The sequence below is a fragment of the Leucopleurus acutus genome (genome assembly GCF_964270905.1).
Source record: "Leucopleurus acutus genome assembly, chromosome: 7".
Taxonomy (NCBI): Eukaryota; Metazoa; Chordata; class Mammalia; order Artiodactyla; family Delphinidae; genus Leucopleurus; species Leucopleurus acutus.
Genome location: NC_139150.1, coordinates 42837406 through 42853921, shown reverse-complemented (window position 1 = coordinate 42853921; position 16516 = coordinate 42837406). Strand labels below are relative to the sequence as shown.

The 16516-nt window shown below is 36.0% G+C and overlaps 1 protein-coding gene and 2 pseudogenes across 5 annotated transcripts in view; 1 reads left to right on the top strand and 2 right to left on the bottom strand.

The window, feature by feature from the left end:
* The window catches only part of VPS13A (vacuolar protein sorting 13 homolog A), a 238885-nt gene that overhangs the window by 98666 nt on the left and 123703 nt on the right, over positions 1-16516 (top strand). For all 3 annotated transcript variants that reach the window (XM_082843241.1, XM_082843242.1, XM_082843240.1), the window contains exons 27-31: positions 5137-5216; positions 6213-6278; positions 6468-6621; positions 7308-7424; positions 7503-7606. In XM_082843241.1, coding sequence (XP_082699367.1) covers positions 5137-5216; positions 6213-6278; positions 6468-6621; positions 7308-7424; positions 7503-7606 — 521 coding nt within the window. The remainder of the gene's footprint in view (positions 1-5136; positions 5217-6212; positions 6279-6467; positions 6622-7307; positions 7425-7502; positions 7607-16516) is intronic.
* On the bottom strand, positions 237-430 carry LOC309964333 (translation machinery-associated protein 7-like; annotated as a pseudogene). Its single transcript has one exon. The product of its transcript is annotated as a translation machinery-associated protein 7-like (transcript).
* On the bottom strand, positions 12420-13762 carry LOC309964325 (transcriptional enhancer factor TEF-4-like; annotated as a pseudogene). The gene has a single exon. The product of its transcript is annotated as a transcriptional enhancer factor TEF-4-like (transcript).

The window sequence follows — 16516 nt, the reverse complement described above, 5'->3', positions numbered from 1 at the left end:
AATCAGTATGGTTGTAAGGGTACAGTAGTTGTAAGTTTATCAGTTTTTTTTTTTGTTTTGTTTTTTGGTTTTTTTCACAAAAGTTTATTCTTAAATGTACAATAGGTTCCAAGACAACACTTCATTCCAGCTATAGGTGGCAACAGATGTTATGGCAGGGAATCCAGATGTTTAATCCAGATGTTTAAACAGGAATGGAACTAAGGATCATCATTGCCTCAGGCACAAGGAACAGCTTACTTTTTGCCAGATTTCTAAATTCCACCTGTGGCCAGGGGGCTTTTCCCCGAGGCCTTCGCTTTTAGCTCCTCGAGTTTCTTTTGCTCCTCCTTCTGTTTCTGCTTGAATGCCTATCTTCCTTGTCCATCTCCTTGGCTTGCTTCTTGGGCTGCTTCAGGGGCTTCTTCTCGCCACCTTCACGGCCCGACATGGCGCCTGCCGCCCCTTCCCCAGACCCTGCCACCAGATGTGGATATAAGTTTTTTTACCATCATGATACAAACCGTCTTAAGTTGGGGACCGTCTGTATTGTCTTAGGTATTCTGGGTCTTTTGCCTCTCCTTATGGAATTTAGAATCAATTTGTCAGTATACATGAATTGGTTCCTGGAATTTTGATTGGTATTGCATTGAATCTATAGATCGGGTTGGGAATAACTGACATCTTGGAACTGTTGAGTCTTCCTATCCTTGAACATGGATCATTTCTCCATATATTTGGATTCTTGAACTCTAAACACTAATTAGAGTTTTGTAGTTTTCCTCATAGAGGTCTTGTGCATATTTTATTAAATTTTTTTCCCTAAGAATTACATTATTGGGGTGCTAATGTAAATGAAAACTGTGTTTTTAATTTCAAATTCCACTTTGTCCTTTATTGGTATATAGGAAAGCCGTTGACTTGTATCCTGCAACCTTACTATAATGACATACTAGTTTGAGTTTTTTTATTGTTGATTCTTTTAGATTTTGTGCATATATGATCATGTAATCTGTGAACAGTTTTATGTCTTCCATCCCAGTCTGCATCCTAGTCTGTATACCTTTTATTTCTTTTCTTCTCTTATTGTGTTTGGTAAGACCTACATTACAATGTGAAAATGGGTGGTAAGAGGGGAAGGACATCCTTACTTGTTCCTTAGTGTGAAAGCTTTGAGTTTCTCACCATTATGATGTTAGCTGTAGGTTGTTTGAAGATACTCTTTATCAAGTTGAGGAAGTTCTCTTTTATTCCTAGTTCACTGGGAGCTTTTATCATGAGTGGTTGTTGGATATTGTCAGATGCCTTTTCTGCATCAATTTATATGATCATGTGGTTTTTCTTCTTTAGCCTATGGATGTGATAGATTATGTCAGTTGATTTTTGAATGTTGAACCAGCCTGTTATCTTGGGATAGATCGTACTTGGTCGTGGTGCATAATTTTTTCCACTGTTGGATTTAATTTGCTATTATTTTGTTGAAGATTTTTGCATCTGTGTTAATGAAAATTCCTATGAAAATTCCTGTCCTGTAGTTCTCTTCTTCCCTTCTTCCTCCTTTCCCCCGTGTTTTTTTTTTTTTTTTTTTTTTGGTCTGTGTGTTTGTGTGTGTAGTTTTGGTATTAGGGTAATTCAGGCTTCATAGAATGAGTTAGGAAGTATTTTCTGTTTCTATAGTCTGAAAGAGATTGTACAGAATTGGTATAGTACCTTCCTTAAATGTTTGTTAACATTCACTAGTGAACCCATCTGGGCCTGGGGCTTTCTGTTTTGGAAGGGTATTAATTATTGACTTAATTTCTTTAATAGATATTCAGTTTGTTTATTCCTGTGTGAGTTTGACAGGGTATGTCTTTCAAGGAATTGTTCCATTTTATTAGGTTATCAAATTGGCGGGCAGAGTTGTTCATAGTATTTCTTTACTCTTTTAATGTGCATGATACCTATAGTGATGTCCTCTGTTTCATTTCTGATACTAGTAATTTGTGTTCTCTTTGTTTTTCCTAAGTTAGCCTGGTGAGATGTATAACTTTGTTGGTTTTTTTCAGAGAACCACTTTTGGTTTCTTTGATTTTCTCTAATGATTTCTTGCTTTTGGTTTCATTGATTTCTGATCTAATTTTAATTATTTCTTTACTTTTGCTTGCTTTGGATTTGTTCTCTTCTTCTTTTTCTACTTTCCTAAGATGTGGAAGCATAGACAATTGATTTTAAATCTTCTTTTCTAATATATGCATTCAATGCTATGTTTCCCTCTAAGTGCAGCTTTCACTATAGCCCACAGATTTTGATTAGGTGTGTTGTCATTTTTATTCAGTTCCAAGTGTTTTTTAATTCTTTCTTTAAGATTTCTTTTTTGACTTAGGTGTTACTTAGAAGTGTGTTGTTTATTCTCCAAATATTTTGGAATTTTCCAACTGTTCTGTTATTGATTTCTATTTTAATTCTGTTGTGGTCTGAAGGCAGATGTTGTATGATTTCTTTTTTTTAAATTTGCTAAGGTGTGTTCTGTGGCTGAGAATGTGGTTGATCTTGGTGAGTATTCCATGTGAGCTTAAGAAGAATGAATATTCTGCTCTTGCTGGATGAAGTAGTCTGTAGATATCCATTACATCCAGTTATTTGATGGTATTACTGAGTTCAACTATGTCCTTACTGATTTTTTGTCTGCTAGATCTGTCCATTTTTGATAGAGGGGTGTGAAGTGTTCTAATATGGTAGTGGGTTCATTTATTTCCCTTTGCAGTATTATCACTTTTGCTTTCTATTGTTAGATAAGTACACCTTAAGGATTGTTGTGTTCTAATGGAGAATTGACCCCTTTATCATTGTATAATGCCTTTCTTTATCCCTGATAACTTTTGCATGCTTTGAAGTCTGCTCTGTCTGAAAATTTATATAGCTATCTCTGCTTTCTTCTTATTAGTGTTAACATAATGTATTTTTCAACATCTGTTTACTTTCAATCTATACGTACTTTTATATTTAAAGTGGGTTTCTTGTAGACAGTGTATACTTGGGTCTTGTTTTTTTGATCCATTTTGGCAATTGTTGTCTTTTATTTGGTACATTTAGACCATTGATATTCAAAGTGATCATTGATACAGTTGGCTAAAATAATTTTTTTCTAACTAAAAGTTAGTAGGGCTTTACTTTTGTTTTTGAGACCACATGAATGTGTTCTATTTGCATGTGTATAAAAGTACCTTACTCTTAGCTGTCCTGGAATCAATGTTCTTTTTTTTTTAATTTTTAAAAAATTATTTTTTGACTGCATTGCACAGCTCACAGCTCACAGGATCTTAGTTCCCTGACCAGGGATAGAACCTGGACCCTGGCAGTGAAGTGCCGCATCCTAACTACTGGACCACCAGGAAATTCTTCCATGTTCTTTTTTTTTTTTTTTTTTTCCTTTTTTGCGGTACGCGGGCCTCTCACTGTTGTGGCCTCTCCCGTTGCGGAGCACAGGCTCCGGACGCGCAGGCCCAGCGGCCATGGCCCACGGGCCCAGCCGCTCCGCGGCACATGGGATCCTCCCGGACCGGGTCCCGAACCCGCGTCCCCTGCATCGGCAGGCGGACCCTCAACCACTGCGCCACCAGGGAAGCCCCTTCCATGTTCTTTTGATGGTTGACTTTTTATTTTTTTAATGTTTATAAGTTATTTAAGTTTTAAATGGAAGCTATCTTGTGAAATCTTTTGAACTCATTTAGGAATTTCTTTACCCAGTGAATTGAGATACAGAAAATAAGGGAGTTAGAGAACTAAAGTAAAAATGAACTATCTGTGGGAATAAGAAAGGTAAGGAATATGCTTATGTACATCTCAAGGATTTGAGAAGGCCATCTTCTCTGGGAACTCATTCCCAGACAAAAGATGTCAGTTAACTGGTATAATGAAAACTTCTCCTTTTTTGTGAGCCCTGAATTAAATGTGATCTTTGTATTTTGGGAAGCAGATTAAGTATTGTGGCATGAAAACTTAATCATTGGATATGATTTATACATTTTAGTTCCATACTCTACACTTGTTCTGTAGCCTCTGAGAACTTGCATGTGGTGAATTGTGTTATGATTATCTCTTCCTGAAAAAATTATCATACATGGAAGATACAGAGTTCTGCTTTATTATGCTTTTTACATCAAAGTTTGCTCTGGCAGTTGGAAAGAAAAGTAAACCAACTTGATAGTGTTCACCAGTAATCCAGAAGTATTATAGCAGTTGTTAATATTTATGTTTTTTTATAATTTTTTGTTTTCCCAAAAGCAAATGATAAGAAAACGCTTACACACATAATACAAGATATATAATTATTAGTGCACCTATTTTGTAATATATTTGCTTCTGTTTTCTTAGAAAGAGTAGGAAGAAGTGAATAGCACAGTTTCTTACACAAAGTAAATGATCAGTAAATAGTTATTCAGTGAATGAATAAATGTGTGAAAAAAGTGGAGACCTTCTTAAGGATTGAAATGTGATTAGCATCTACAGTAGAAGACTAGCTTAATTGCTAATAAGCTTTTAAATCTGGAGGATTCTGTGGAAATATGTTGCATTTTTTTCCTGAAGAGTAGTATGATTGGTTTGTAGTCCTTTCTTCCAGTATCTAGTTATTGATTTTGAACAGTCGTAAGTAATTTGCTGATGATAGTTATAAAGACTTTACACAAAATACTATTCTACAACAGTTTCCTCACTTATCTTCTTAGATTTTGAGCAACAGCAACAATACAACTAGTAAAGACTGATAATATGGTAATAGTTTATTTTAATCTAAACTAATACAGACAACAATTTAGTTTCTCATCAGATACCTGATGCTTTTTCTCTACAATTAGGATTTTAGAGATACTGACAGTTTTCCTTCTAGCTATTTCTATGACTCAGGACTAGAATCTCTTCATGTTCCTATCTAGGTTTAGAAGGGTAAGAATCTTCAGCATTGTGGCGTAAGAGAAGGGAATTGTGAGATGAAATTACATTTTTAGAGTTTAAAATAAAGGATGAAGGACCTGAGTTGAGTAATACAGAAATCAAGGCCCAGAATTGATATGATACAGGAAATTCTTCTTTTCCAATTCTAAAATTATTAATATTGCCTGCATTTATTTTCCATTAGTTTTTCTATGAAAGAATAATTCTAGAAATTATTTTTAGATGAAAACAAGAAACCAGTTTATTTGATTACAACACTGGATAACACAATGGAAGATCTGTTAACACTGGAATATGTGAAGGTAAGTAGTTTGATTTATATTCTTGTTATGGTAAGCATGCTGCTGAAATATTAAAATCAAGTTTTATAAGTTTAGCAATATTTAGTTTAATCTTCATTCTGATGTGATCGCTATAACTCCTAAAAGTTTAAGATTTTTTTGTTTTGTCATCCTCTGTTAGATACTTGTGATTTATAAACACTTCACATAGCAAGATAATAAGCAGCCCACATTCTAAGTAGAAATGACCTGCAGTTTGGCTATTTCCCCCTCCATCAGGATGTCAACAAACTTTTCAGTCTTGATGGAATTTATTGTGGTATAGGATATAAGATGAGGCTTTCACTTGATTTCCCACCATTGTCTGAAGTTACCTAATTTTCCTGCTGTCAGTCACTCTATTCCTTTCCTATGGATTTATGATAACCATTTCGTCATTTATTAAGTTTTTATGTGTACTGTGGTCTACATATGATTTAGCCCTTGTTTTCATTGACCTGTTTTTATGTAAGTGCCATGTTATTTTAATAATTACAGTACTTAATGGTAAATGAGAATTATATCACTTTTAAGACCATTTTTTACTATTATTGATATAGATATTTTAGTGTTTTGTTGTTTATGAAATAAACAGCTTTTATATTGTAGAAATGTTCGAAATCTAAAGATAACACAGAGTATTTGATACCTGGCAGACTGTTGCGTCAAAATTTTGTTTTAACATATAGGAAGATTTGGGAAGTATCTTACAGAGTTGTCGCTGACTAAATGATTGTCCTCTACATGTGATAATACCTAAATATCCACTCTTGATAATAAGCAAGATAGTACGTAACATTTATTGAATACTTAGCAAATTTGTTCTGGTGAAGCAGTTGTTTGTTTAAGTAATTATATATATATATATAAATAGCTGGCAAAATTATATAAATGTGTGTTAGGACCATTATGTAATTATATACATACATATGTCTTCCTATGATAATCTAACAGATTTGTTTTTTTCACTTTGTGTAGGCTGAAAAGAATTTACCCATAACAATGTTGAAGGACAGGTATAACAATGTTGTGCAACTGATTAAGGTATAGGTGAATAATAATTTATTTTTTAATTAGATATTGTATTTCTATGCAAATATATTATGAAAATTATTTTATAGCTAGAACTGTAAGATCCTTGAGGATAAAAATTGAATATTATAAATTGTATCCTTTATACCACAAAGAATACAGACAAATATTTGTATTACTAAAATCAGCTTTGTTCTTTAGGTGAATTTTTCCTCTTTGGATATTCATTTACATACTGAAGCACTTCTGAATACAATAAATTACTTTAATAATATCCTTCCATATTCGGATGAAAAACCAGCCCCAGTGCATATTGCAGAGACTGAAGACAAAGGAGAGTTTATTAAAAAAATACGTATGTTTCTTTAAAATTCAACATCAAATTTTTACTAAGTAGATCAATAAATTTTGGCTCTTGCGTTATTATTATAATATTGGCTTTAGAATTCTATTGCTAGATTAATATTTAGAAAGATTCATTATATACCAGGTTAATTTTAGAAAATAATAGTAAAGTGATTATTGCTGAAGAAAAGTGGCTTTTATTTATCTTATTATTCATTTTAGTTGAAGATTATACAGAAGTATTTAATGTAATTAAATTTCATGCATTTAATATTATTTAAATCAGAAAAATAGAACTAACAAAATTTGAATAATATGAGAGTATATTTTTTAATCGGAGTGCTTTTTTAAGCAGTCAAAAGTTTCAAGTTTGATAATAACATGTATCACCCTGTACTCATTAAATCGCAAAAGATTTATGATTTTACAACTACAACTTCTTAGTTTCAAATGTTATTCTCATCTAGGAACTATTTTTGTTTTGTCTCTTTGCATTTGTTTGGCTTTGTTTTCATTGGATTTGATTTTCTTTAGCATTCCTAATTTAGTAGGTAATATATTGCTTGCTTTCAATTTGCAAATCACGTTTTCCTCTAGCATTATCATTGTTGTGATATTTCAGTTACTTTATAAGTGTAGTAAGGTAACTACTAAAAGTTTTGTCTTATGTTTTACAATATGACTTTCTTTTTGCAGCTTTAAAACTATCCAAGAATGAAGATATTATTACCTTACAGATTTTAGCAGAATTATCATGTTTACAGATCTTTATTCAAGATCAGAAACATAACATTTCAGAAATTAAGATTGAAGGTAATAAGATTTGAGGAAAAGTAAATTCAGAACTATTAAATGAAGGAAAAAGAATTTAATAATTTTTTTTTCCCTTAGGGCTTGATTCTGAGATGATTATGAGGCCATCAGTGACTGAAATAAATGCAAAGCTAAGGAATATAATTGTTCTGGATTCCGATATAGCAGCTGTATACAAAAAGGTATGAATTTGTTTCTATTCATTAACATTATTAAATATAATTGTCCTTTAAGATTGTTCATAGGTATAAATTAAACAGTCATCGGATTTTAGCAGTGTGTCTTAGTAGGTCCATGGGCTTTGAAGTTAGGCATAATTAGGTTCTTATTTTAGCCCTGCTCTTCAGTAGTTGGGTGGCCTAATCTCAGAATCTGTTTATTTGTAAAATGACGATTAAGTATCTCATAAATGAAATTAGTACAAGTGATACTGCTGGAACTTAGTTGTGGAGTGCTTTTGTGGGGAAGGGGGGAGGGGAGTAGCAAATGCATTATTTTCTTTTTGCTATTTTGAAGTATTATGAACCTTGTAATGCATTTCAGATTTCAGAGCAGAGGATATGAAGTCAGATTGAATAAACGAGATTTTTTTTTTAAAGTTTATTTTCATGGATACTTACTAACGTAGCATTATAATGTTAAGAGAGTCCTTGGAACTAGGTGGCTAGTGGTTGAAGGATAGGTCCTTTTGTTGTTACTGGGTACCAGAGAGTAAGGTTCTTGGACTAGATACAGTTGTGGAGTTGGACAGGTAATTTTTAAACAGTGGAGCATCTGGATAAGGTGGTATATTTAAAGGAGTGAAGAGAACATCAAATAGTAGCATTAGAAAAGGCTGAGGTACTTGTTGAGTCAGGAGGTCAAAGTTCGGAATGTGACAGGAAGAAAGGAAATAGATGTATAGGCTTATTAGCAAATAATACTGATGAGATACAGTGATGACCTGATTTTTATGTTAAATAAAAATTCTTATGCCTTATATTTTCTTATTGTGTTTTGTTAGCATGAGATAACAAGAGTCCCCAAAACATCAAAGGTACATGGCTTATAGGAATAAAGAACAAGAAATTTTTCAGAAGCCATGGTTTGATTTGCTTCCATTGCTTTTATTTGAAAAATTATAGTATTAGAGCGTTTAGGAAGTAGATTGTCCATTTTATTTGTCCTATTTAGAAAGTAAAGCTAATATAAATAAATGAATCTACTACAAGTCATACAAGTAGTTAGTAATGGAACTGATATTATAACCTAAGACATTTACTTTGTTTCTCTGTAATTTTATTTTTAACGCATCTTTAAGGTTAAAAATCCAACTTAAGAAAAGCTACAAAATGAAGTTTCTCACTTGTGTCTTCTTGTCCCACCCCATTTTCCTTTCCATATTTCTTGACTTTGATTCCAATGTATATGATTTTTAAACAAACTACCTTCATAACTCTCCACGTGTCAAGGAACCAAAGAGACATAATCTTTTTGCCCTGGATCAGAGCTTTGTAATTACTGTTCCATGACACACTATGGTGCCCTGAGTGGGTTTTAAGTATAATATATTGAGCCCTTCAGCTTTCTGCGCAGCTGGAGAAAGGACTAGAGTTCTCAGATTATTTGACTCTGTCCTGGAGCAGCATTCATTTATACTAGTATCATTGTACAGATACTGTTATTTACGTGTGCCATAACCTGAAAAAGATTCTAGCTGACCTGACATTCTCATGAAATAAAATATCACTGTAAATTATGAGTGTTTAAAAATTTATCCAGTTGTTAAGCTTGTTAATTCTTGGTGGTAGGTACACCAGTATTTCTAACTGTTTTATACTTTCCTGTCTTTAGTATCAGGCTAATATTGGCTTCATAAAATGAATTTGGAAGTGTTTTCTCATCTGTTTTCTGAAAGATTTATGTAGAATTGGTATATATTACGTCTTCCTTAAGTGTTTGATGGAACTCAGCAGTGAAGCTGTGTGGCTTTGAGGTTTTCTGTGGGGAAGAATTTTTAATTACTGTTCCATTTCTTTACTTGATGTAAGTCTAATCAGATTTTCTTGTTCTTCTTGAGTGAGATTTGATAATGTGGATCTTTTTTGGAATTTTTGCACATATGGTTTTGTTTCTATTGTTCTTACATATTTTTATTAAAAATTGAGATGATAACAAGCTATTATATAAACTGTATATCCTTGCTTTTTTTCCTCCTTACTCTTCATTGTAGTTTTTAACCTTATATTTTTGCATCCTTAAACAATATATTGCCCAGTTTTGTGGTATTTGGAAATATGTTTTATTTTGAAATATAGCATATACACAAAAGCAAGTAATATAACGTAAAGAAGAACAGTAAAACAAATACCTTTATACCCAACCCTCAAGCCAGGTAATAGAACATACCCCAGAAGTCACCAGTATGCCCTAATTTGACTTTATTGTACTGTCTCCTTGGAGAGTTAACTATGTCCGGCTTTTTGTATTTTTAATAAATGTTACCAACTATGTATGAATCCTTACGTAACACGTTGTTTCATCTTGCACTCCCCTTTTTAAAGGAGATCATATTTTATATGTATTTCTTTAGCCTTGCATCTTATCATTCATTATATTTTTGAGGTGTATCCATGTTGACGTTTGTAGGTATAGTTCGTTCATTTTTATTACCACTGGTTATTTATTCATTGTTCTGTTGATGGATATTTGGTTTCTACTCTTTTGTTTTTATGAGTATTGCTTCTGTAACTAGTCTTGTATCAATACATGTCTCCTGATATGTTCTTGGACATATCTCATGCATATTCTCATTTTTCAGAGAATCTATTTCTAGTGGCATATGTACTCCCAGGAGCAGTGGAAGAGAGATCTGGTATTTCATTTCAATGCCAGTGCTTGGAATTGTCAGATATTACATTTTTTGAAGATCTGGAGTGTATGATATGGTGTTTTCAGTTTGTATTTTTCTTACCACACTAATGAAATTGCACATCTTTTCATATACTTATAGACTATTTATACTTGCTCTTCTATGAGATGCCTATTAGTTTAACTCAGGTGCCAGTAAACTTTTTCTGTGAATAGCCAGATTGTGTTTTAGGCTTTGTGGGCCATGAAGTTTTTGTTGCAACTATTCAGCCCTGCTCTTGTAGTGTGAAAGCAGTCATTTGTGTAAATGAGTGATTTGGCTGTGTTCCAGTAATATTTTATTTTATGGATAATAAAATGTAAATTTCATATAATTTGCATATGTCACAAAATATTATTTAGATATTTTTTAACTACTTAAAAGTATGTAAACCATTTTTACCTAATCCTGCTGTTTGTAGTTTGCTGACACCTGGTTTAATTTATCAATTTTAGAGGAAGGAATGTTTATTTTTTTCTTTATTGATTTGTAGGAAATCATTTAATATTTTATACATTATTCCTTGCTTAGTTTGTGTTTCAAATAGTTACTCCCAGTTTGGTTATGATGTCTTTTGATGAACAAAAGTTATTAATTTTAATGAAGTTGAATTTATCATTCTTTTTTGGTTTGAGAATTTTGTCTTCTAAATCATTCCATCCCCTGAATTCATAAAGTTATTCCCCTATGTGACCTTCTAAAAGTTATATAATTTTGCCTTTCACTGTTAGGTCTTTCATCCTACTTGGAATTGATTTTTCTATATAATTGAGGCTGGGGTCCAATTTCATTTTTTTTTTCACACGGGGTTGTTTTTTTCCTAGTATCATTTATTTAAATAGCTATCCTTTTCTTACTTGTATACAGTACTATATCTATTAAATATTAAGTAGATATATGGATAGATTTATTTCTGGGCTCTCTTTTGTGTTCCATTGGTTTACTTATCCTTGAATCAGTACCAAACATACATATAGTCCTTACTTGGTGCTAGATAGTGTTCTAAATGCTTCATAAATATTAAGTTATTTAATCTTCACAAATGTCATTTAGATCAGAATTTCATTTTCCAATATTATGGATAAAGAAACTGAAGCACATAAAGGTTTTTCTTGAGGTCACATATCTAGTAGAGCTTCATCTAACATCCTGGATGTAACAGGCATTCAGGCTCTGTAGTTTATGCTCTTAACAACTATTTTATACTGCCTTTCAATTCCAAACTGAATTATTGAGCTTAATTCTTAAGTTTTATAATTCATCTTCCATCTTGTTTGTTTTCTTCAATAATGTCTTGGCTGTTCCTGGACTTTTGCGTTTACATATATAAATATAAATTTTAGAATCTTTCACGGTCTACCAAAGGAAAAAAAACCCATTGGTATTTCGCCTTTAAAAAGCAAGCAATTCTTTCTTTCTTTCTTTCTTTCTTTCTTTTTTGGTAAAATAGCTTTATCCTCTGTCAGAACACACTTTGCGGGGAGGAGAGGAGAAGGAGGCAACACAGCCCAGCGCCACAGCTTGTTCAGAAGGCGACATCAGATTTAAAAGCCTCACCCCACCGGCTTGTCCAGCTGAGAAAATGTCATGGCCCTAACACCCGCTTATGAATATCTCTTGTAATGTTAAAAAAAAAAAATTCCAGGGCCCAGCTGGCTTTACTCCTGCACAGAAAGGGTTAACCTTCAAAATTTGGTATCAGGGTCCCAGGATGGGGCTGGTAAGGAGAGGCAGATTGGGAAGAAGAGGGCCCTGAAAAACAGAGAGCGACAAGCCAGTGTGTAACTGGGGCCTTCCAAAACATCCAAAACAGAGAAGGGGAAGGGTGCCTGTCAGAGACAGAAACCAGTGCTGTTCCAGGGGTTGTCTCACTCCTGCCCCCAGTGTCAAATGCTCTGGAGTGATCTGTCCTTTCAGACACCCCTGTGAGGTCCCAATATCAGGATCCATACTTTCTTCTCAGTCCCAACCCATTCAACTCACCACCCACCTTTTAAGGTCCTAACAGGGAGCAGCCCCCTCCCCAAGGAAGAAACGTGAGGAAAGCTGGAGATCCTTCCTGGGAGGAGGGTATTCCGGGGGTGGGCCACTTCTGGGGTCCCCCTTCAGTCCCTGACCAGGCGGTAAATGTGGTGCTGGACGCCCCGCTCACTGGTGGAGACCTCGAAGACGTGGGTGGTGCAGAGCAGCAGTTCCTGGGTGTCTTTGTCACCACTGGAGGATGGTGAAGTTCTCCAGGACACTGTTCATCATATAGCGCTCGGGTAGCTGCCAAAGCTTGTGCAGGAAATTCACCAGGTACTTGCACGTGGGTGAGCGCAGCAGACAGTACATGAACCTCCCGTCCTCCAGCTGGGCATGCTCCGTCCCCACCTTCTCCACCACCTGCTTGCCAAAGAAGCAGACCTTCTTCTTTGGAACAGGAGGAACAGGTGAGGGTCATGTGCTCCAGGCTCTTGTACTGGCTGCTCACTAGATAGAAGCCACCACTGCTGCTGCTGGCCCCCACCTCCTCACCACTCGGCCCCCAGGTCAGGTCCTCCCAACACTTGACCAGGAAGAAGGCGTGGGGGGCCCACAGTCATACAGCTCCCGCAGACCGCCCTTTTTCTTAGGGAATTTGTCATAGATCTGCCGGACGTTCACACTCCCGAAGGGGGCGCTTTGGGGCTGGGGTAGTGCTGGCTGCTGTGTACAACCAGGTGCCTCTGGTAAGAGTCAGCTGCATCCAGAGGTTCCAAAAAGCCGAGAACTCCACCAGCTGCAACCGAGCAGTGCCCAGAGCCCGAGCCTGCCAGGCTGGGGCTGATGGGGCAGGTGGAGGCAAAGCAGGAGGTGAGAGGGCTTGGGGGGGCTCGTACACTGGGAGGTCAGGAGGAGTCAGTGACAAGGAGAACAGTGTCTGCGAGAATGGCTTCACATCTAGAACATTCCAGGGGAGCCCAGAACCCCCCAACCAAAACTGGAAAAGCTCTGGGGCCTGAGGACCGGCGGGACCAAGTTTGGCTTTCAGGGAAGGTGCTGAGATGAGCTGGGCCGAGGACATGGTGGCCATTGTCTGGAAAGCTTTGTCCTTGAAAACCTGGTCCTTGAGCTTGGACTGCATTTCCCTCGATTTCCTTCAGGCCAAAACCTGGATATGACTAGAGATCTGTTTGCAAGTTTGAGTCTTCCTCGTTCTCACCTTGATGTAGCGGGCAATCAGTTCATTCTGACCATATATCTTGCCTTCATCAGACAGGATGATTTTCCACCAGCCACAGGGTAGGTAGATGGCCAGGGCCTCCTGGAAGCTCTGTTTGATGTCTGGACTCCATACACCCTCTGTGCCTGGGCCCCTGTCTCCCCCCACCCCCTCACTGCCGCCAGTGCCCTCCTCGCTTCCTTCCTCACTTCCTGTCCAGCCGCTGCCATCGTCCAGAGGGGCCCCAGCCTGCAGTTCCCCCATGTGGGCCTCCCGGCCTGGGGCTGGGCACAATTATTTCTTTTTTATAAACATCTTTATTGGAGTATAATTGCTTTACAATGGTGTGTTAGTTTCTGCTTTATAACAAAGTGAATCAGCTATACATATACATAAATCCCCATATCTCCTCCCTTTTGCGTCTCCCTCCCACCCTCCTTATCCCACCCCTCTAGGTGGTCACAGAGCACCGAGCTGATCTCCCTGTGCTATGCATCTGCTTCCCAATAGCTATCTATTTGACATTTGGTAGTGTATATATGTCCATGCCACTCTCTCACTTCGTCCCAGCTTACCCTTCCCCTCCCCGTGTCCTCAAGTCCGTTCTCTACATCTGAGTCTTTATTCCTGTCCTGCCCCTATGTTCTTCAGAACCATTTTTTTTTAGATTCCATATATATGTGTTAGCATATGGTATTTGTTTTTCTTTTTCTGACTTACTTTACTCTGTATGACAGACTCTAGGTCCATCCACCTCACTACAAATAACTCAATTTCGTTTCTTTTTATGGCTGAGTAATATTCCATTGTATATATGTGCCACATCTTCTTTATCCATTCGTCTGTCGATGGACACTTAGGTTGCTACCCTGTCCTGGCTGTTTTAAATAGTGCTGCAGTGAACATTGTGGTACATGACTCTTTTTGAATTATGATTTTCTCAGGGTATATGTCTAGTAGTGGGATTGCTGGGTGGTATGGTAGTTCTATTTTAAGTTTTTTAAGGAATCTCCATACTGTTCTCCATAGTGGCTGTATCAATTTACATTCCCACCAACAGTGTAGGAGGGTTCCCTTTTCTCCACACCCTCTCCAGCATTTCTTGTTTGTAGATTTTTTGATGATGGCCATTCTGACCGGTGGCACAGTTATTTCTTAATGTTATCAACCATCCAGTGAGTTCTCATATTTCCTTGAGTGTCTCATAATTTTTTTCCTTTAGTTTGTTTAGATCAGATCCAGAGGAGGTCCATACAGTACGTTTTGATTAATATGCCTCTCAAGTCTGTTTTAATCTATAATTTTCTATCTCTTTCTCTCCCTTGCCATTTGTTGCTATCCTATTTGTTTTGTAGAATTTTCCATCAACTTGTGCTGATTGTGTTCTCGTGATATTTAACATGTTCCTCTATTCTCTGTATTTCCTGTAAATTGATAGTTAAACCTCATTCAGTGAGATTCAGGGTTATTTTTGGTTTTTTTTTTACAGGGGCTGGGGAGGGCAAGAATACTTCATAGTTGGTGTTGTGTATTTTCAAAGGGTGCACAGTGTCTAGCTGTCGTTTTTTAATGTTAAAAACCATTATTTCATTAAGGATTGCAAAATGATAATATTCTGATTCAAACATTTCTTCTTTATTAAATGGGAGTTTTCACCAGTCTTTATGCTGACATCTTCAAAATTTTGGCTACTTAAAAGTTTATTCCCTGGTAGATTCTGTAGGCAGGGCTCATAGTCATAAGAATAGTACTCCATGAGTGTCTGTATGTTGCATTACATTTATATTTACAGAGTACTTTGGCTGGATTTTGATTCTTTAGCTTGCATTTTTTTTTTCTAGATGATCTTAAACATGTTATTCTGTGTCTTCTGGCCTAGTGTTCAATCACATTGCTGCTTATAATTCTGATGACAGTTTCACTTTCTTTCTCCTAGAAGGACTTTGTAATTTTGCCTAGATATTCAGAGCTGATTGGAAGCTTTTTGTGGGCAGGAGTTGGGACAGGTGGACATCATGGTAGATGGTCAGTCAGTAATGTAGTGATTTGATGGCCTCAAAACTTGAGTATCTAAAGTTTGTGGTTTTTTTCCCCTCTCTCAGGCCAGTCATTTTCCTTTTAGAAAAGTACTATAAGTATAGGCCTGACAGTCTAGATTCAGGGAGCCAGTTGGTTGAAGAATGTGGGGACCTTACATTTCAATTTACAGATTTTTACTTAAAATACCCATTTTTTCAGTATGGTGTTTTATTTACCCCTTATCTATACCTGTTGTCTCCTAGGCCACAACCTCTGTGCACTAAACACTGTCTTATGAAAATTTCTTCTCTTCTGTTGGGCTCAAGGGGGATAGTCACAAGTCACTCATGTGACTTATGGAAGATATTGTTTTTTATCGATTAATAGTATCGGGGATATTACAGTCTACCTTCCATTGATATTTTACTGCTTTATGTAGTATCTTAACAGTGATATCTTAACAGTGCTATACTGTCAATTCCTACTTCTTGCCTATCACAGTATTATTGTAATATATTTTACTTTTGTGTATGCTGAAAGTCCACAATGTATACCTACCAATCGGGGTTTAGTCAGTTTTCTTTAGAGCAATTAATTTTTTATAAGAGATGTATTTACCTTTATTCTAACTATTTCCGGAACTCATTTCTTCATGTACCTTCAAAATTCTGTTATTTGTATTTCTACTCGAAGAACTTAATCATTTCTTATGATGCAAGTCTGCAGGTTACGATTTATTTCATCTTTTGGCAGGAAGGAGGCATCAGAACTGGAAAAAAAAAAGGCTTTTATTTCACCTTCATTTTCTGAGTGATATTTTTGCTAGGTGTACATAATTTCTCATCTTTATCTGACTGCCTTGAGAATTTGTGTATGGTATGCTAGGTATATGAAAGTATATTTTCATATTTGTCCTGTTCAGAGTTTTCTGGATCTGTCTCAATATTTTTTATACCTTTTCAAATAGTCCTGCTTCCACCTCTCTCGCTTCCTCACCTC